We start from the raw sequence: 16732 nt of genomic DNA, 5'->3' as shown, positions 1-16732 counted from the left end.
AATGCTGGCCTTGGCAGCGATGTCCACATTTTATGAATGAATAAAAAAAATCTACTGTATACATCAGCACATCATGATTCAGCAAAGTTTTAAAAATATATGTTTTACATTTTGAAAATTCTCCAGGGTTATAATTTTTATCCCCACGAATCCTTAGTTCAGATTAAATTAATTGTAGTAATATGCAGAGAATTTCTTGAATTTATCACTTGCTTTATGGATTTAATCTCAACAGAGCATTGCATACACTATGTCAAAACAAATGAATTTACATTGTACACATTGATTTCAGAAGAGGACTATAAATGTGTCACACCTATATCATAAACATTCATTTTTGCAATATTTCTTGGAAGATATTTTCAGTGGGATAAGACATAGAAACAGAAAATAGGAGCAGTAGTAGGCCATTCGGCCCTTTGAATCTGCACCGCCATTCAATATGATCATGGCTGATCCTCTATCTCAACATCATATTCCCACTTTTTCCCCATACCCCTTGATGTCTTTTATATCTAGAAATCTATCTATCTCCCTCTTAAATATATTCAATGACTTGGCCTCCACAGCCTTCTGTGGCAGAAAATTCCACAGGTTCACCACCCTCTGAGTGAAAAAATTGCTCCTCATCTCGGTCCTAAATTTCCTACCCCGTATCCTGAGACCGTGACCTCTTGTTCTAGACTTCCCATCCAGAGGAAACATCCTCCCCGCATCCAATCTGTCCAGCCCCGTCAGAATTTTTATACGTTTCAATGAGATCCCCTCTCATTCTTCTAAACTCTATTGAATACAGGCCTAGTCAACCCAATTTCTCCTCATACGACAGTCCTGCCATCCCAGGGATCAGTCTGGTGAACCTTCATTGCACTCCCTCTATGGCAAGTATATCCTTTCTCAGGTAAGGAGACCAAAACTGCACACAATACTCTAGGTGTGGTCTCACCAAGGCCCTGTATGACTGTTGTAAGACATCCTTGCTGTCCAGACATTTTCATCTTTGAACCTAAGATTGCAATGTGCTGTACTGATAAATGTTAAGGTTTATTATGATATTTCATGATTATTACCTTGCGTTTTCTTGTTGAGCTAATGAGGTGATAACATTTCTTGGCAGGTGCTGCTTGTCTGTTTGGTTGTTGTATCGCTTGGACTTGGACTTGGACTTGGACTGCGTCGGTCTCCTGTGGCAGAAAAAGGTGATTCTTTACACAACTCATTCACAACCTGTTGGTGTGACAAGTACTTAGGCCACAGCAGCCAATGAGAAGAGCAGGGTTGGCACCTGCTCTGCTCAATCCAAAGCAATTTCCGCAAGGATACCTAAAACAGGCATTAGGCTCTTCAATTAAATATGCATGAGAAACATAGAAACATAGAAACATAGAAAATAGGTGCAGGAGTAGGCCATTTGGCCCTTCGAGCCTGCACCGCCATTCAATGAGTTCATGGCTGAACATGCAACTTCAGTACCCCATTCCTGCTTTCTTGCCATACCCCTTGATCCCCCTAGTAGTAAGGACTACATCTAACTCCTTTTTGAATATATTTAGTGAATTGGCCTCAACAACTTTCTGTGGTAGAGAATTCCACAGGTTCACCACTCTCTGGGTGAAGAAGTTTCTCCTCATCTCGGTCCTAAATGGCTTACCCCTTATCCTTAGACTGTGATCCCTGGTTCTGGACTTCCCCAACATTGGGAACATTCTTCCTGCATCTAACCTGTCTAAACGTATCAGAATTTTAAACGTTTCTATGAGATCCCCTCTCATTCTTCTGAACTCCAGTGAATACAAGCCCAGTTGATCCAATCTTTCTTGATATGTCAGTCCCGCCATCCCGGGAATCAGTCTGGTGAACCTTCACTGCACTCCCTCAATAGCAAGAGTGTGTCCTTCCTCAAGTTAGGAGACCAAAACTGTACACAATACTCCAGGTGTGGCCTCACCAAGGCCTAATGCTGCAGCCACCTACAAAGCTGCCTTTACAAATTGGCATGTTTATGGAGTACAATAACTTATGCCCTTTGATACCTTGCCCATGTAGTCATAACTTTTTTATTGGCCTTGATAATAATTGCCAGCGCACTAATTAGCTGTAGTGATATCACAGCCAAGCCCAATCGTGTCTTGCACACCATCTACAATTCCAGCAACAATAACTGGATAACAATCAGGAGAAAGAATCTTGAACAACATTCCCATATGTAAGCCTGGGTAATGAAGCCAATTGTAGCACCCTGACTGCCAACCTGACCGAGATTGGGATTAAACCTGCGATTTCCTGATCGGTATTGCTTATCTGGTCATTGAATCGACTCCGTTGAATTGAACTTGTTCATTTTCAGCTACTTTTCCCCCTTTTTGATTATTATCTCTTTCCTGCACCCCTTTCTCAAGTCAGACAATTTTTATAGGCCAGATGTTTTGCCTTTGAAGACTATTACTAAGTATTTCACAGTTGAAATTAGGTGCCTGTTTGCTCAACTGTAGACAGCTATGTTCTAATATGTGGCCACAGATTCAATTTTGCTCACCATTGCTCTACCTACCATATTTCTGCTTTCCCAAAGATGACCAATGGTGAATCTGTGCCCAAGTGGACATTCTTCATATGTAATCTCAGAGAGTGAGTTTTGTTCGAACATGAAAAGCATCAAAGCTCCAAATCTGAACGTGCCTACAACCACATGTTCACATTCCAAAAAGAGTCAATTGTAGTAATCAGCAGTGGGAGCCCTGGCGAACTCTCCTCCAACATAGCCTACTGCAGACAATTGTAATGATCGCATCACAATGTTTGCTGAAGTCAGTTACATCCGTGCAGAGAAGTCTGGGACCTTTCTGACCAGTACCAGATGAAGTGTGCACTTACCATCTGAACAATTAGTGGTTCCTATTTTTGGCTTTAATGTAATTTTAGACTTGACAAGCTCAAATTCCATTGAAAATTAACATATTCCTTTACAAACAAAGTTGACTTATCAGCAAACCATGGTACGATCTATATATATATAATGACCAATTAATGTTTCCAGTTAGCTGCAGAAACCGATGTTATACACCCTTTGATGAGGAAGTCAGGGATTGTCGTTGTGACGCTCTCTGTCGAGAAACTGGCAACTGTTGCTGGGATTTTGCAGAAGTCTGTCTTCAGCCAGGTACGTGTAAGAAAGAGCTAATTCCATCAACATTTTAAATAGATTTTTCAAAAACTTTTTTCTCTTTCCCTCCTTCTTCATCATTCATTATTCTTATTGAAAAACTTTCAATACTGGTAGGTAGAAAAATGTGTTTGAATTTCTCTTCTTTCATGTGACTATTTCTGAACAATGGTTTGTGATATATTTCGCTTTGTTAAAGGAAAATAATTTTTACGAAACTCTCTTTATAATCCAATAATGGTTTATAATCATAGAATCAGAATTTACAGCACAGAGGAAGCAATTGAATCCATTGTGCTTGTGCCAGTGCTAACTCTTCAACTAGATCTATCGATTTAATTCTATTTCCCTGCCCTTACCCATGTCCATCTATATTCCTTTTAAAATACTTATCCAAATTCCTTTTAAATAATTTTATAGGCTCTGCCTCAAAAGACACTTCTAATAAAGTATTTCATCTTCTAATAAACTTTCGTGTGAAAATATTTCTTCTCACTTTCCCTTTCATTCTCCAAGCGATGATCCTAAATTTATGCCACAATTGTCACTAATTCACCAACCAGTGGAAATAGTCTTTAATTATTTACTCTCAAAATCTTTCATAATTTTGAAAAACGCTAATAAATCCCTTCTTAACCTTCTCCATTCCACTGAAAAATAGACCCAATTTTACAAGCCTTTCTTTATAACTATCATTTCTGGTATCACTCTCATTCCTGGTATTATTCTAGTGAACTTTCATCATCATAGGCAGTCCCTCGAAATCGAGAAAGACGTTCTTCCACTCCAAAAGTGAGTTCTCAGGTGGCTGTACAGTCCAATACAGGAATTACAGTCTCTGTCACAGGTGGGACAGACTGTCATTGAAGGAAAGAGTGGGTGGGGAGTCTGATTTGCCATATGCTCCTTCAGCTGCCTGCACTTGCTTTCTGCATGCTCTCGACAACTAGACTTGAGGTGCTCAGCACCCTCCCAGATGCTCTTCCTCCACTTAGGGTGGTCTATGGCCAGGGATTCCCAGGTGTTGGTGGGGATGTTGCACTTTATCAAGGATGCTTTGAGGATGTCCTTGAAACATTTTTTCTGCCCACCTGAGGATCGCCTGCTGTATAGGAGTTCCAAGTAGAGCGCTTGCTTTGGGAGTCTTGTGTCGGGCATGCGGACAATGTGGCTCGCCCAATGGAGCTGGTTGAGTGTGGTCAGTGCTTCGATGCTGGGGATGTTGGCCTGATCGAGAACACTGACGTTGGTGCGTCTATCCTCCCAGGGGATTTGCAGGATCTTGCGGAGACATCGTTGGTGGTATTTCTCCAGTGATTTGAGGTGTCTACTGTATATGGTCCACATCTCTGAGCCATGCAGGAGGGCGGGTATCACTACAGCCCTGTAGACATAAGCTTGGTGCCAGATTTGAAGGCCTGATCTTCGAACACTCTCTTCCTCAGGCAACCAAAGTGAACTTTAGGAACATAGGAATAGGAGTAAGCCATTCAGGCCCTCATCCTTTGCATGGGTCTTATATCCAACCTATAATGATGAAATGCTCGAATACTATACTCCAACTGTGCATAATACTCCAGCTATGGCTGAATCAATGCCCTGTACAAATTAAACAGCTCTTCCTTGCTTTTATATTCAGCATCCGTGTGTATAAAACTCAGCATTCCATGCGTGGTTTTATTAGCTGTTTTGACCTGCACTCTCAACTTTAAAATGCAGGTTCCTCCGCTCTGTTTGGGCTCTTAACAATTAGGGTATACTTCATTTCGCTGTTCTTTTCCACAAAGTTTAGTTAAAAAAAAGAAAAACCTCAATTTTATGCATAATAGAAAATATGACTTGTTGTGCACTTTTTCCAGAATACAGATTGTACCAAAAACAGGAAAATATAAACCTTAATCTTCGCAATGTGTTTTTCTCAGACTTACATATCATTTTTATCTGGTGAGAGGATTGTAGGTGTCATTTCACTGAGTTCTTCATTATTATTCTAAGACAATCTTATGTCTTACCTATTCCAGTTATTAACTACTTTTTTTTTGCTTGTAATAAATATTTTCCATTTCATGGTATACACATTCAAGCACTTCTATGATGGATTTGTGTTCTGAAATTGATGTAATAATTTCCATATTACAAGCCATACAAATGTTAGCCGTAGCACATTGGTAGCACTCTTGCCTCTGAGTCCAGGGACTGGAGCACATAATCTAGGCTGATACTCCAGTAAAGTACTGAGGGAGTGCTGTACAGTCAGAGGGACTGTCTGTTAGATGAGATGTTATACTGAGACCCCATCTGCCCTCTCAACTGCATGTAAAAGATTCCATGGCTCTATTACAGGAAGAGCAGGAAATTCTTCTGGTGCCCTGGCCAATATTCAACCTGAATATCACTAAAACAGATTATCAGGTAATTCATTTCATTGCTGTTTGTGAGGCTTTTGCTGTATGAAAATTGGTTGCCTCGTTATGTCAGTGTCAGCAGCAGAGGGAGGAATTTATACTCTGAAGATCAAACACCACCACACCACTTACCCCTGACACTTTATTAAATCAGCCATGAATTTACCAAACATTTGAAGTTATAGCTCTAGTGATGGAATATATTGGGGCTAAAATTCCACCCTCGCCGGGTCCGTACATTCCCGGACATTCGCGCTGGCAAGTTTGGACTATTTGCCCAACTCTTACCCAGCAAATGTCCTTAAAACTCTTGCGCCTGGTAAAAGCAGGTGCCGAGCCTAATTTTACCATCTTAAGAGTTTTAAAACATATAAAAATAAAATGTAATTACACTTTTTTTATGTTAAAAACCTTGTCCATTGAGGTAAGTTTATTTTAAACCCTAATAAAACACTTAAAAAAAAAATCAAAAAAATATTTTCTTTCTAAAACATTTAATTAACTTTAATTTCAATTAATTTTAAATATGTGAGGTGTTTTTTTTATTTTTTATGTTGTGTTTGATGTGTTTTTCTTTCTCATTGATAGCAATAAGAACTCTGAGATACGGAGTTCCCATTGCTGTCAATGAGAATACTGCATCGTGATTGGTTGTCCAGTCACACGTGACTCCAGCTTCTACGTGAACCTCGAGAATGGGGGCACACTCTGAAGCGCAGGAAGAGAAGGCCTCCCACCACAATCTAAGGTGCCTCTGGGACCACCAGGTACTTTCGTAAAAAATTCTTGGGTCAGAGACGTTCGTCCGAAAGAAGCCTCCGACCCGAATTTTGGGGCCATTATTTACAGTGTCAGTTTAGCTCTGGTGGTACCACTCTGAGTCAGAAAGTTTGGACTAAAGTCCCACTCCAGGATTTGAGCACTTGAACAAACACGGTATTATGTTGTTCTTTTTGAAATATATGTTTGATTAGCATCTGTATTTGTTTAGGTGTTATGTATGTAATAAAGGTTCAAACTGAGTACTGTTTAACTAAGCAAGGAACAACCTTGCTTCTGCTTTATTTCGGCCCAAAGTGCCTGACACTTAAAATGGCTGGCCTTTAATACCAGAGCAGCACCATGTGCGTGCTGCTCAGTGGCCTCCAACAATGACACCATCTAGTGGCTACAAACAGCATGTACATACATGACAATACCCTTCTCTGAGATCTTATCACAATCTTTCACAGGTTGAGACGGTCCGGTGCTTTACGCTCCCGGACTGACCGTCTCAGTTCGATTCCGGCCTTGGGTGAATGTGCGGAGTCTGCTGTGGCTGGTGGCTGGAGTGGCTGACTTGTTGGGGGTGGCAGAGGCCATGTCAGGAATTGCAAGTTCATTTTTATTGAACAAGTCCGTGATGGAAATTCCGGGTTCACTGATGACCCTTGAGTCCACTGAAGGCTGCGGGTAGGTTGGTTGGTCATCGACGGTTTCTTCGTCTGACTGCTCTGGCTCGTCTGTGTGCCTCAGCTTTGTTTGACCCATGTGTTTCCTGCAAGTTTGCCCATTCTTGAGCTTAATAACAAATACTCTGTTGCCCTTCTTGGCCATGACCGTACCAATGATCCATTTAGGACCCTGACCATAATTCAACACATATAGAGGATCATTAACAGAAATCTCGCGTGACACAGTTGCGTGATCGTGGTACCCTTGTTGACTCTGTCTTCTGTATTCAACATGATTATTTAAATCCAGGTGTACAAGATATAACTTGGTTTTAAGATCTCTTTTCATCATGAATTCAGCAGGCGAGACCCCTGTGAGTGTGTAGGGTCTTGTCCTGTAACTCAGCAGTATGCAAGACAAGCGGGTCTCCAGTGACCCTTGGGTTACTCTCCTCATGCTTTGCTTGATAATTTGTACTGCACATTCTGCTTGCCCATTGGACGCAGGCTTGAACGTTGCTGACCTTACATGTTTTATGCCATTAAGTTTTACAAGCTCCTGAAACTCCTGACTGGTGAAACACGACCCATTGTCACTCACCACTATGTCAGGCAGACCATGTGTCACGAACACGACATTGAGATTCTCTATGGTTGCCGTGGACGTACTGGGTGACATGATTATGCATTCTATCCACCGAATAAGCGTCCACCGCCACTAAAAACATCTTGCCGAGGAAGGGACCTGCAAAATCTACATGGATCCTGGACCAAGGTTTGGATGGCCATGACCACAGACTCAGCAGCGATTCTGCTGGTGCTTTGCTGAGCTGCATGCAGGTGTTGCACTGATGTACGCATGCTTCCAGCTCAGAATCAATTCCTGGCCACCATATGTGGGACCTGGCGATGGCCATCATCATCACTACACCAGGATGTGTGCTGTGTAACTCACGCACAAACTTCTCTCTCCCTTTCTTAGGCATTACAACTCGATTGCCCCACAATATGCAATCTGCTTGAATAGACAGTTCGTCCTTGTGACGAATGTATGGTTTGGCCTCCTCGCACATTTGCTTAGGTATGGCAGGCCAATCCCCTTTGAGGATGCAACCCTTTACCACAGATAATATCAGGTCCTGGCTGGTCCAGGTCTTAACTTGTTGAGCCATGACAGGGGTACCTTCACTCTCAAAAGCATCCATGATTAACATTAAATCTGCCAGTTGTGGCGTTTCCACCTCCAGTGTGGGCAACGGCAACCGGCTCAAAGCATCGGCACAATTCTTTGTGCTAGGTCTGTGTCGAATGACATAATCATAGGCAGATAATGTCAGCACCCACCTTTGAATGCGGGATGAAGCGTTGGTATTGATACCTTTGCTCTCGGAAAACAACAAAATGAGTGGCTTGTGATCGGTCTCTAATTCAAACCTCAGACCAAACAGGTATTGATGCATCTTTTTAACACCGTACACACACGATGCGTCACAGGCCAAAACTAAACGTTTACATGGGTCATAATGTACCAGCAACTTGTTCGAGCAAAGCAGGTTGGTGGCTTTCTCGAAAGATTTTTCTACATACTGTAGGCTCTTTCTGCTTTAGACAAACTTTTGGATACATACGCGACAGGTTGAAGTTTCCCCTACTCATTGGCTTGTTGTAACACGCAACCAATTCCATATGACGATGCGTCACAGGCCAAAACTAAACGTTTACATGGGTCATAATGTACCAGCAACTTGTTCGAGTAAAGCAGATTGGTGGCTTTCTCGAAAGCTCTGTCTTGCAATGCACCCCGCACCCAGTTGTTGCCTTTTCTCAATAGCATGTGCAGTGGTTCGAGGTAGGTGCTCAATTTAGGTAGGAAGTTACCAAAGTAGTTGAGTAGACCCAGGAACGAATGCAGCTCCATCATGTTCTGCGGCTTGGGTGCATTCTTGATGGCTTTGCTTTTCACGTCAGTAGGTCTGATGCCATCAGCGGCGATTTTCCTCCCGAAGAATTCGACCTCCGGCGCCATGAGGATGCACTTCGAGCGTTTAAGTCTGAGTCCAACTCTATCCAAATGCAGTAGAACATCTTCCACATTGTTCAGATGATCCTTGGAGTCACGACCGGTGTTCAGAATGTCATCTTGGAACACGATGGTTCTGGGAACGGACTTCAGTAATATTGCTTCAGACGAGCGAATTCCAAATGGACACCTGTGGTAAATAAACAGTTCTTTGTGCGTGTTAATGCACATAATTCTCTGTGTCAGGTCTTCGATGTCTCTACCAACTCCTGCGTCATATAGGTCGACGTCAAGTTCAGTTTTGTGAACGACTTCCCTCCGGCTAGCGTCACAAGCAAGTCATCAGCCTTCGGTAACGGGTACTGATCTTGTTTCGAAACCCTATTGATCGTAGCCTTGTAGTCTCCACAGATTCTGACTGTGCCATCACTTTTCAGCACAGGAACAATGGGGCTGGCCCATTCATTAAATTCGACCGGTGGTATGATCCCTTCACACTGGAGTCTGTCCAGTTCAATTTCGACCTTCTCCCTCATCATATACGGCACTGCCCAAGCTTTATGATGGACGGATCTTGCATCTGAGTCCACGTGGATTTGCACCTTGGCTCCCGTGAAGTTGCCGATACCCGGTTCAAACAGCGAGGGGAACTTGCTCAATACTTGGGCACATGTATCTTCCTCCGATGACAACACCTTTATGTCATTCCAGTCGCATCTGATTTTCTTCAACCAGCTCCTGCCGAGCACGTTGGACCATTGCCTGGAACAATCCACAGCGGTAACTCATGAACCGCACAGTTATATGACACTTTCATTTGTGCACTGCCAATCACCTTTATCAGTTATTTGGTGTACGTGCACAGCTTGGCGTTAACAGGGCTCAGCTTGGGCCTCACAGTCTTAGTATCCCACAGCTTATTAAATGCCCTCTCGTTCATGATCGATTGACTCACCCCCGTGTCCCGTTCCATCGATACCGGTATCCCGTTAAACTTCACGTTATTAAAATTGGTTTACTCTTGGTTATGAAAAAGTACAATCCATACATTTCCTCCTCTGGCATCTCGGATTGCATATCCGGATCCGCGCTAGTCTGACTCTCATCCTCCATGTGGTGTGTCGCAGCTCGCTTGCTCATCTGCGGGCACTTGCGCTGGAGATGCCCCACTCTCAGACAGCTTTTGCAACGATATTGCTTAAATCGGCATTGCTGATGCCAATGATTTCCCCACAACACCAACACAGAGAAGTCGGATGCATTCCCGCTGGCGGACTTTGGGCAGCCACAGGTTTCGTGAACCAGCCGGATAGGCACTGCCATGTGCTGCTCTGCCGAACGCCGAATCAATCGCCTTTACAGTACTTGCTGAGGTTCGGTTCTTCACCGATATTTGATTTAAACTCCTGTCCGTCAACATACATGATTGAGCGATCTGGATGGCCCTTTTTAAATCCAACTCCTCCACTGCCAGAAGTTTGCGCAGGATCAACTCGTGGTTGATACCAATAACAAAGAAGTCCCGCAGCATGTCTACCAACACCGTCCCGAACTTACATGGTCCTGCTAGACGTCTCAGGTTGGCAACGAATTCCGCCGCGCTCTGGCCCTCCGATTGAACGTGTGTATAAAACCTGTTTCTCGAGATGATGTTGCCATCGTCTGGCTTGAGGTGCTCCCGTACCAATGTACACAACTCCTTGTACATTTTCTCTGTTGGATTACTAGACATGAGTAGATTCTTTATCAGACCGTGGATCTTTGAACCGCACACAGTGAGGAACACGGCCCGGCGCCGGTCTGCATCGTCGACCCCCTTCATTTTGTTGGCCACGAAGTACTGGTTCAAATGGCTCACAAAGTCTGCCCAATCTTCTCCCTCCACGAATCGCTCTAAAAATCAAATTGTGCTCATTTTGCAAACAAAGGTTCTTGTATTCTCGTCGCCAAATGTTATAGAAACATAGAAAATAGGTGCAGGAATAGGCCATTCTGCCCTTCGAGCCTGCACCACCATTCAATAAGATCATGGCTGATCATTCAACCTCAGTACCCCTTTCTTGCTTTCTCTCCATACCCCTTGATCCCTCTCGCCGTAACTGCCATATCTAACTCCCTTTTGAAGATATCTAATGAACTGGCCTCAACAACTTTCTGCGGTACAGGTTAACAACTCTCTGAGTGAAGAAGTTTCTTCTCATCTCGGTCCTAAATGGCTTACCCCGATCCTTTGACTGTTACCCCTGGTTCTAGACTTCCCCAGCATCGGGAACATTCTTCCTGCCTTTAACCTGTACAATCCCATCAGCATTTTGTATGTTTCTATGAGATCCCCTCTCATTCTTCTAAATTCCAATGAATACAAGCCCAGTCGATCCAGTCTCTCCTGTATGCAGTAAAGTTCAAACTGAGTACTGTTTAACTAAGCAAGGTACAACCTTGCTTCTGCTTTATTTCAGCCCAAAGTCCCTGACTCACAAAATGGCTGGTCTTTTATACCAGAGCAGCACCATGTGTGTGCTGCTCAGTAACCTCCAACAATGACACCATCTGGTGGCTACAAACAGCATGTACATACATGACATTAGGCAAATGCCATTTTGAATTCTGTGAATGGTTGACCATCAAATATAGATATGAGAGATACATTCTTATGCCTTTGTTTCAGTTTTACATGGAGGGTTAGAACAGGCAAAGCACCCTTATTGTTTTTATTATTCCAAGGGGAATTGCAAATTCATTGCTGTAAATCTACTGTTTGTGTTTAATACATTTATTTATATGTTCAGTATGCAATACATTGGATTAGGTGTTTATGGTTTAAGCACTGATAGAGTATTTATTCTTCCATCTCCCATAGTCAAGGAAATCACATGAGGGCACATTGTACATCCATTAAACCAGAATGTAATGACAAGGGTTCTCTGTTTTATCCCTGGACTAACCACAATTACCTAGATAGCGGCCAAAGTGTAGTGAGTGGGCGTTTGTTTACAAGTGCTGAAACCCAAAAATGTAACTGTCTTAAAGTGAAGTGAGATATTAAACTGAGGTCCTGCTGCCTGTTCCAGTGGCTTAGATCGAAGTTAAAGTCCCAGTTGCACTATTGATGTCTTCTGCTTCCTGACCAGTACCCCTCCCTCAAACAAAAACAGATTAACTGATCGTTCATCTTATTGCTGCTAATAGGATCTCACTATGTACAAAATGCTGGCATTCTTTGACTACATTCTTTGATTTATTATTCATTAAACACTTGAATATATATCTGAGATGTGATAAAATGTTATTTATATTCAATTCAGAATGACAAGTACATATTAATCAATGATTTCCATTCTAATTGTGTGCATTTTCTTAGTCAGTAATGTAGATTAACCCTGGATATGCTTGTAATTCAGCTGAGCTCTGGACATGCACCAAGTTCCGCTGTGGCGAGACGCGTTTACCCGTGAGCCACTGTTCATGCTCTGATGATTGTCTGCAAAATGGTGATTGCTGCACTGATTACAAGACTGTTTGTCAAGGTAAAGAATTTCAATTGTGCACATTTTTGCTTCCTTTAAAGCAGCAGTTTAAAAATAAACTTCCAAATTATTACTACTGGTAATTTTACAATGGTCTGTCAACAGGAACTCTCCTCGTGTTGAGGTAAGAAGACCAGTATTCGCTTCTCAGGCAGGCTGGGCACTCACACAAATAATTAAAGCTAAGAGTCAAGGCTCAGGTAGTAGATACGACTTACAAACATAAAAAAACGGCAGACAGAATAAGATTAGTTGGTTCATAAAATCTACCTCATTCAGTCATTGTGCAACCAAGCACCACGACCCAGAATTCTCCCTACCCAGCAGCCGTGAAATCTCCTGGCAGATTCAAAAAAATAGATGAAAAAATCTCTGGACCAATTTATGCAAAAAATATATCTGGGAAATTCTCCTCTGGCCCCCGAAAAACTTGTTCTGGGAGATAATAGTGACAATGAGGTACATGACAAACATTCCACCGAGCAAAATACCCAGCAATATCAGCCAACTCCAGAAACTTGTCCAGTTCCCATTAGAATCTTTTAGCAGTGAATCCGGAGTCACTGCATAAGCCAGCAACGTATTCCAAAAGTCAGTGACTGTCTGCTAAAGGAAACCACACTTGACATCTAGCATAGTTCTATTCTTCTGTAATGTACATGCATATCCTCTCATTCTCCCTAACTGTCATGTATCTCACATTACTGTATATAACTGTATCTTACCATGCTATACATGACTGTAACCTGTAACAATAAGCATACCTTACCACCAGGGGTGCACTTGGAGGAGACACTCCATACCTGCCCCACTGTAGTATATAAAGGGAGGTCTCAGGCAAGTGCAGCACTTGAGAGCTGGAATTAAAGCTGAAAGTCCTGAGTGACCTTGACTTCAGCATGTGTCTCGTGTAAGTCAGTACATTAGAGTCAGGACTTAACAGTGGCGACGAGTTACAGGATCACAGAATCCACAGAATGGCTACCAACAGCTCAGATGAGAAATACAATGCTGGAGACAATTGGGATGAGTTTATAGAAAGGCTCCAGCAAAGCTTTGTGACCAAAGACTGGCTGGGTGACGATAAGGCAGACAAGAGAAGAGCCCATCTCTTGACCAGCTGTGGCTCAAAAACATATGCTTTAATGAAAGACCTGCTGGCACCCGAGAAACCAGCAAGCAAGTCGTTTGAGGAGTTGAGCACACTGGTGAGAGACCACCGAAGCTAGTGAGCAGCCTACACATGGCCAGACACAGCTTCTACAACTACAGACGCTGTGTGGGCCAGAGCATACCCGACTTTGTGGCGGAACTTCGGAGGCTGGCTAGTTCATGTGAGTTCCCCCAATGAACTAAGAAGAGAAGTACTAAGAGACTTTTTTATTGAAGGAATAGGCCATGCAGGCATATTCCCAAAGCTTATAGAGACTAAGAACTTGACTCTAGAGGCAGCAGCACAGACATTCTTGGCAGGCGCAGAAGAAACGAGGCTGATCTATACTTCGGGTACGACAACCAACGAGGCATCGGAACAAGGGGTTCATATTGTGAAACAAACCGCCACCCCCACACACAGACAAAGGCAGGAGAGCAGGCCTTCAACAGCAGACAGTGGCGCCAGAAGCCATCAAGATCAAGGGCCACATGAACGGCCGTTCACACCTCATCAACCCACAATGCGAGCAATCAACAACAGATTGAGAGAAGCTCAAGGGAGATCAGCCAGACGCAGCTCATCCTTCGGAAACAATGGAAACGGTCTGTGTTGGAGATGTGGGGGAAGGCACTCAACCAGGGTGTGTCGATTTCAGCATGCCGTTTTCAGAAACTGCAACTACACAGGGCATCTGGCTCGCATGTGCAGAAAAACAGCAGCTCGGCTGGTATACGAATCGGAAGTGTCGGAAAGCGGACCAGAAGACGGTTGGAACGGTACACGGGATGCCGAGGAACAGCGGGTTAACACGATCAATGTCCACTGTTCTTACACCAAGACGCCTCCAATTATGATGAGGGTTCTACTCAACGGGATACCCGTCAACATGGAACTGGACACGGGGGCCAGTCAATCCCTCATAAACGTTCAACAATTTGAACAGCTGTGGCCGCACAAAAAAAAACAGACCAAAACTCACAAAGATCGACACCAAATTAAGGGCCTATACTAAAGAAATCGTCCCAGTCCTTGGCAGCGCCATGCTCTCAGTCACACACAAAGGGATGGTGAACCGACTTTCCCTGTGGATTATCCCCGGGGATCTCCCAGCCCTGTTGGGGAGAAGCTGGCTAGCAGAACTTAATTGGAAATGGGATGGTGTTCACGCCACGTCGTCAGAGGAACGGATCTCCTGCTCAACAGTTCTAAGCCGTTTTGAACATCTCTTTCAGCCAGGTGTGGGCACCTTCAAAGGGGCTAAAGTTAGAATCTACATCACACAGAATGCCAGACCGGTCCATCACAAGGCTAGAGCTGTGCCTTATGCGAAGAGGGAAAAGATTGAAAACATAATGCGGGAAGGCATAATTTCTCCCGTGGAATTCAGTGATTGGGCAAACCCCATTGTCCCCGTCATGAAGCCTGATGGATCTGTGCGAATCTGTGGGGATTACAAGTCTACCATAAATAGAGTCTCCCTACAGGACCAATACCCGCTGCCATGAGCGGAGGACCTATTTGCCACGTTGGCTGGAGGAAAACTTTTCTCAAAACTGACCAAAGAGTCTAAGCTACTCACCACCATCAACACACATCGAGGCCTTTTTGTGTACAATCGATGCCCATTCGGCATCAGGTCGGCAGCTGCTATATTCCAGCGCAACATGGAAAGTCTGCTCAAGTCCATCCCCGGGGACGGTTGTGTTTCAAGATGACATACTCATCACGGGCAGGGACACCGGCTCTCATCTCCGCAATCTTGAGGAAGTACTAAGTCGATTGGATCGGGTAGGCCTAAGAGTGAAGAAATCCAAGTGTCTGTTTCTCGCGCCTGAGGTTGAATTTTTGGGCAGAAGGATTGCCGCTGATGGAATCTGCCCAACCGAATCCAAAACCGAAGCAATTCGCCTGGCACCCAGGCCCTGGAATGTCTCGGAACTGCGCGCCTTTCTCGGGCTACTCAATTACTTTGGGAACTTTATGCAGAACTTGAGCACGCTGCTGGAGCCTCTCCATGTGCTACTCAGAAAGGAATGCGATTGGTTTTGGGGGTCGCCCAAGAAAGCGCCTTCAATAAGGCACGCAACCTTCTATGTTCCAAGAGTGTTTTAGCCTTTTTTGACCCAGGTAAAAAGTTAGTCCTTACGTGTGATGCGTCAGCGTACGGGGTCGGGTGCGTTTTACAGCACGTCAATGATGCGGGTAAATTGCAGCCCGTTGCTTATGCCTCCAGGTCACTTTCGCGGGCGGAGCGCGGGTACGGTATGGTTGAGTCGGAGGCGCTCGCGTGCATGTATGGTGTCAAAAAGATGCACCAATACCTTTTCGGGGCCAAGTTTGCATTAGAAACCGACCACAAACCCCTCACGTCCCTACTATCTGAGTGCAAGGCAATTAACGTCAACGCCTCGGCGAGCATTCAGCGGTGGGCACTCATGCTGGTGTCTTACGACGACACGATAAGGCACAGACCAGGCACAGACAACTGTGCCGATGCGCTTAGACGCCCTGGCAACCACAGAAGGGTCCGACGAACAGGACTGTGAGATGGTCATGGCAATCGATGCCTTTGAATCCACAGGTTCACCCATGACGGCTCGCCAAATCAGAGCCTGGACGACCAGCGACTCCACGTTATCTCTAGTTAAAAGATGCGTTTTAACCGGTGACTGGGCAGAGGCTCGCGATGCCTACCCCGAGGAGGTCAAACCCTTCCATAGGCGCATGCATGAACTCTCACTCCAGGCAGACTGCCTGATGTGAGGCAGTCGAGTAGTTATGCCCTTACGAGACAGGGAGGAGTTTGTCCGGGAGCTCCATCGCGAGCACCCGGGGATCATCCTTATGAAAGCTATAGCTAGATCTCATATCTGGTGGCCTGGCATTGACGCGGACTTGGAGCTCTGCGTCCGTCGGTGCACCATTTGTGCCCAACTCAGTAATGCCCCCAGGGTGGCCCCCCTAAATCCCTGGCCCTGTCCCACCAAACCATGGTCGCGGGTGCTTGTAGACTATGCGGACCCATTCA

The 16732-nt window shown here is 44.4% G+C and overlaps 1 protein-coding gene across 1 annotated transcript in view; it reads left to right on the top strand.

The window, feature by feature from the left end:
• Positions 1–16732, top strand: part of LOC139266612 (ectonucleotide pyrophosphatase/phosphodiesterase family member 3-like) — a 179129-nt gene that overhangs the window by 798 nt on the left and 161599 nt on the right. The window contains exons 2-4 of the mRNA XM_070884205.1: positions 1118–1199; positions 3038–3160; positions 12423–12548. Coding sequence (XP_070740306.1) covers positions 1118–1199; positions 3038–3160; positions 12423–12548 — 331 coding nt within the window. The remainder of the gene's footprint in view (positions 1–1117; positions 1200–3037; positions 3161–12422; positions 12549–16732) is intronic.

Source organism: Pristiophorus japonicus, chromosome 7 (assembly GCF_044704955.1).
Source record: "Pristiophorus japonicus isolate sPriJap1 chromosome 7, sPriJap1.hap1, whole genome shotgun sequence".
NCBI classification, from domain to species: Eukaryota; Metazoa; Chordata; class Chondrichthyes; family Pristiophoridae; genus Pristiophorus; species Pristiophorus japonicus.
The sequence above is the reverse complement of the archived record's forward strand: the minus strand, read 5'-3'. Positions and strand labels throughout refer to the sequence as shown.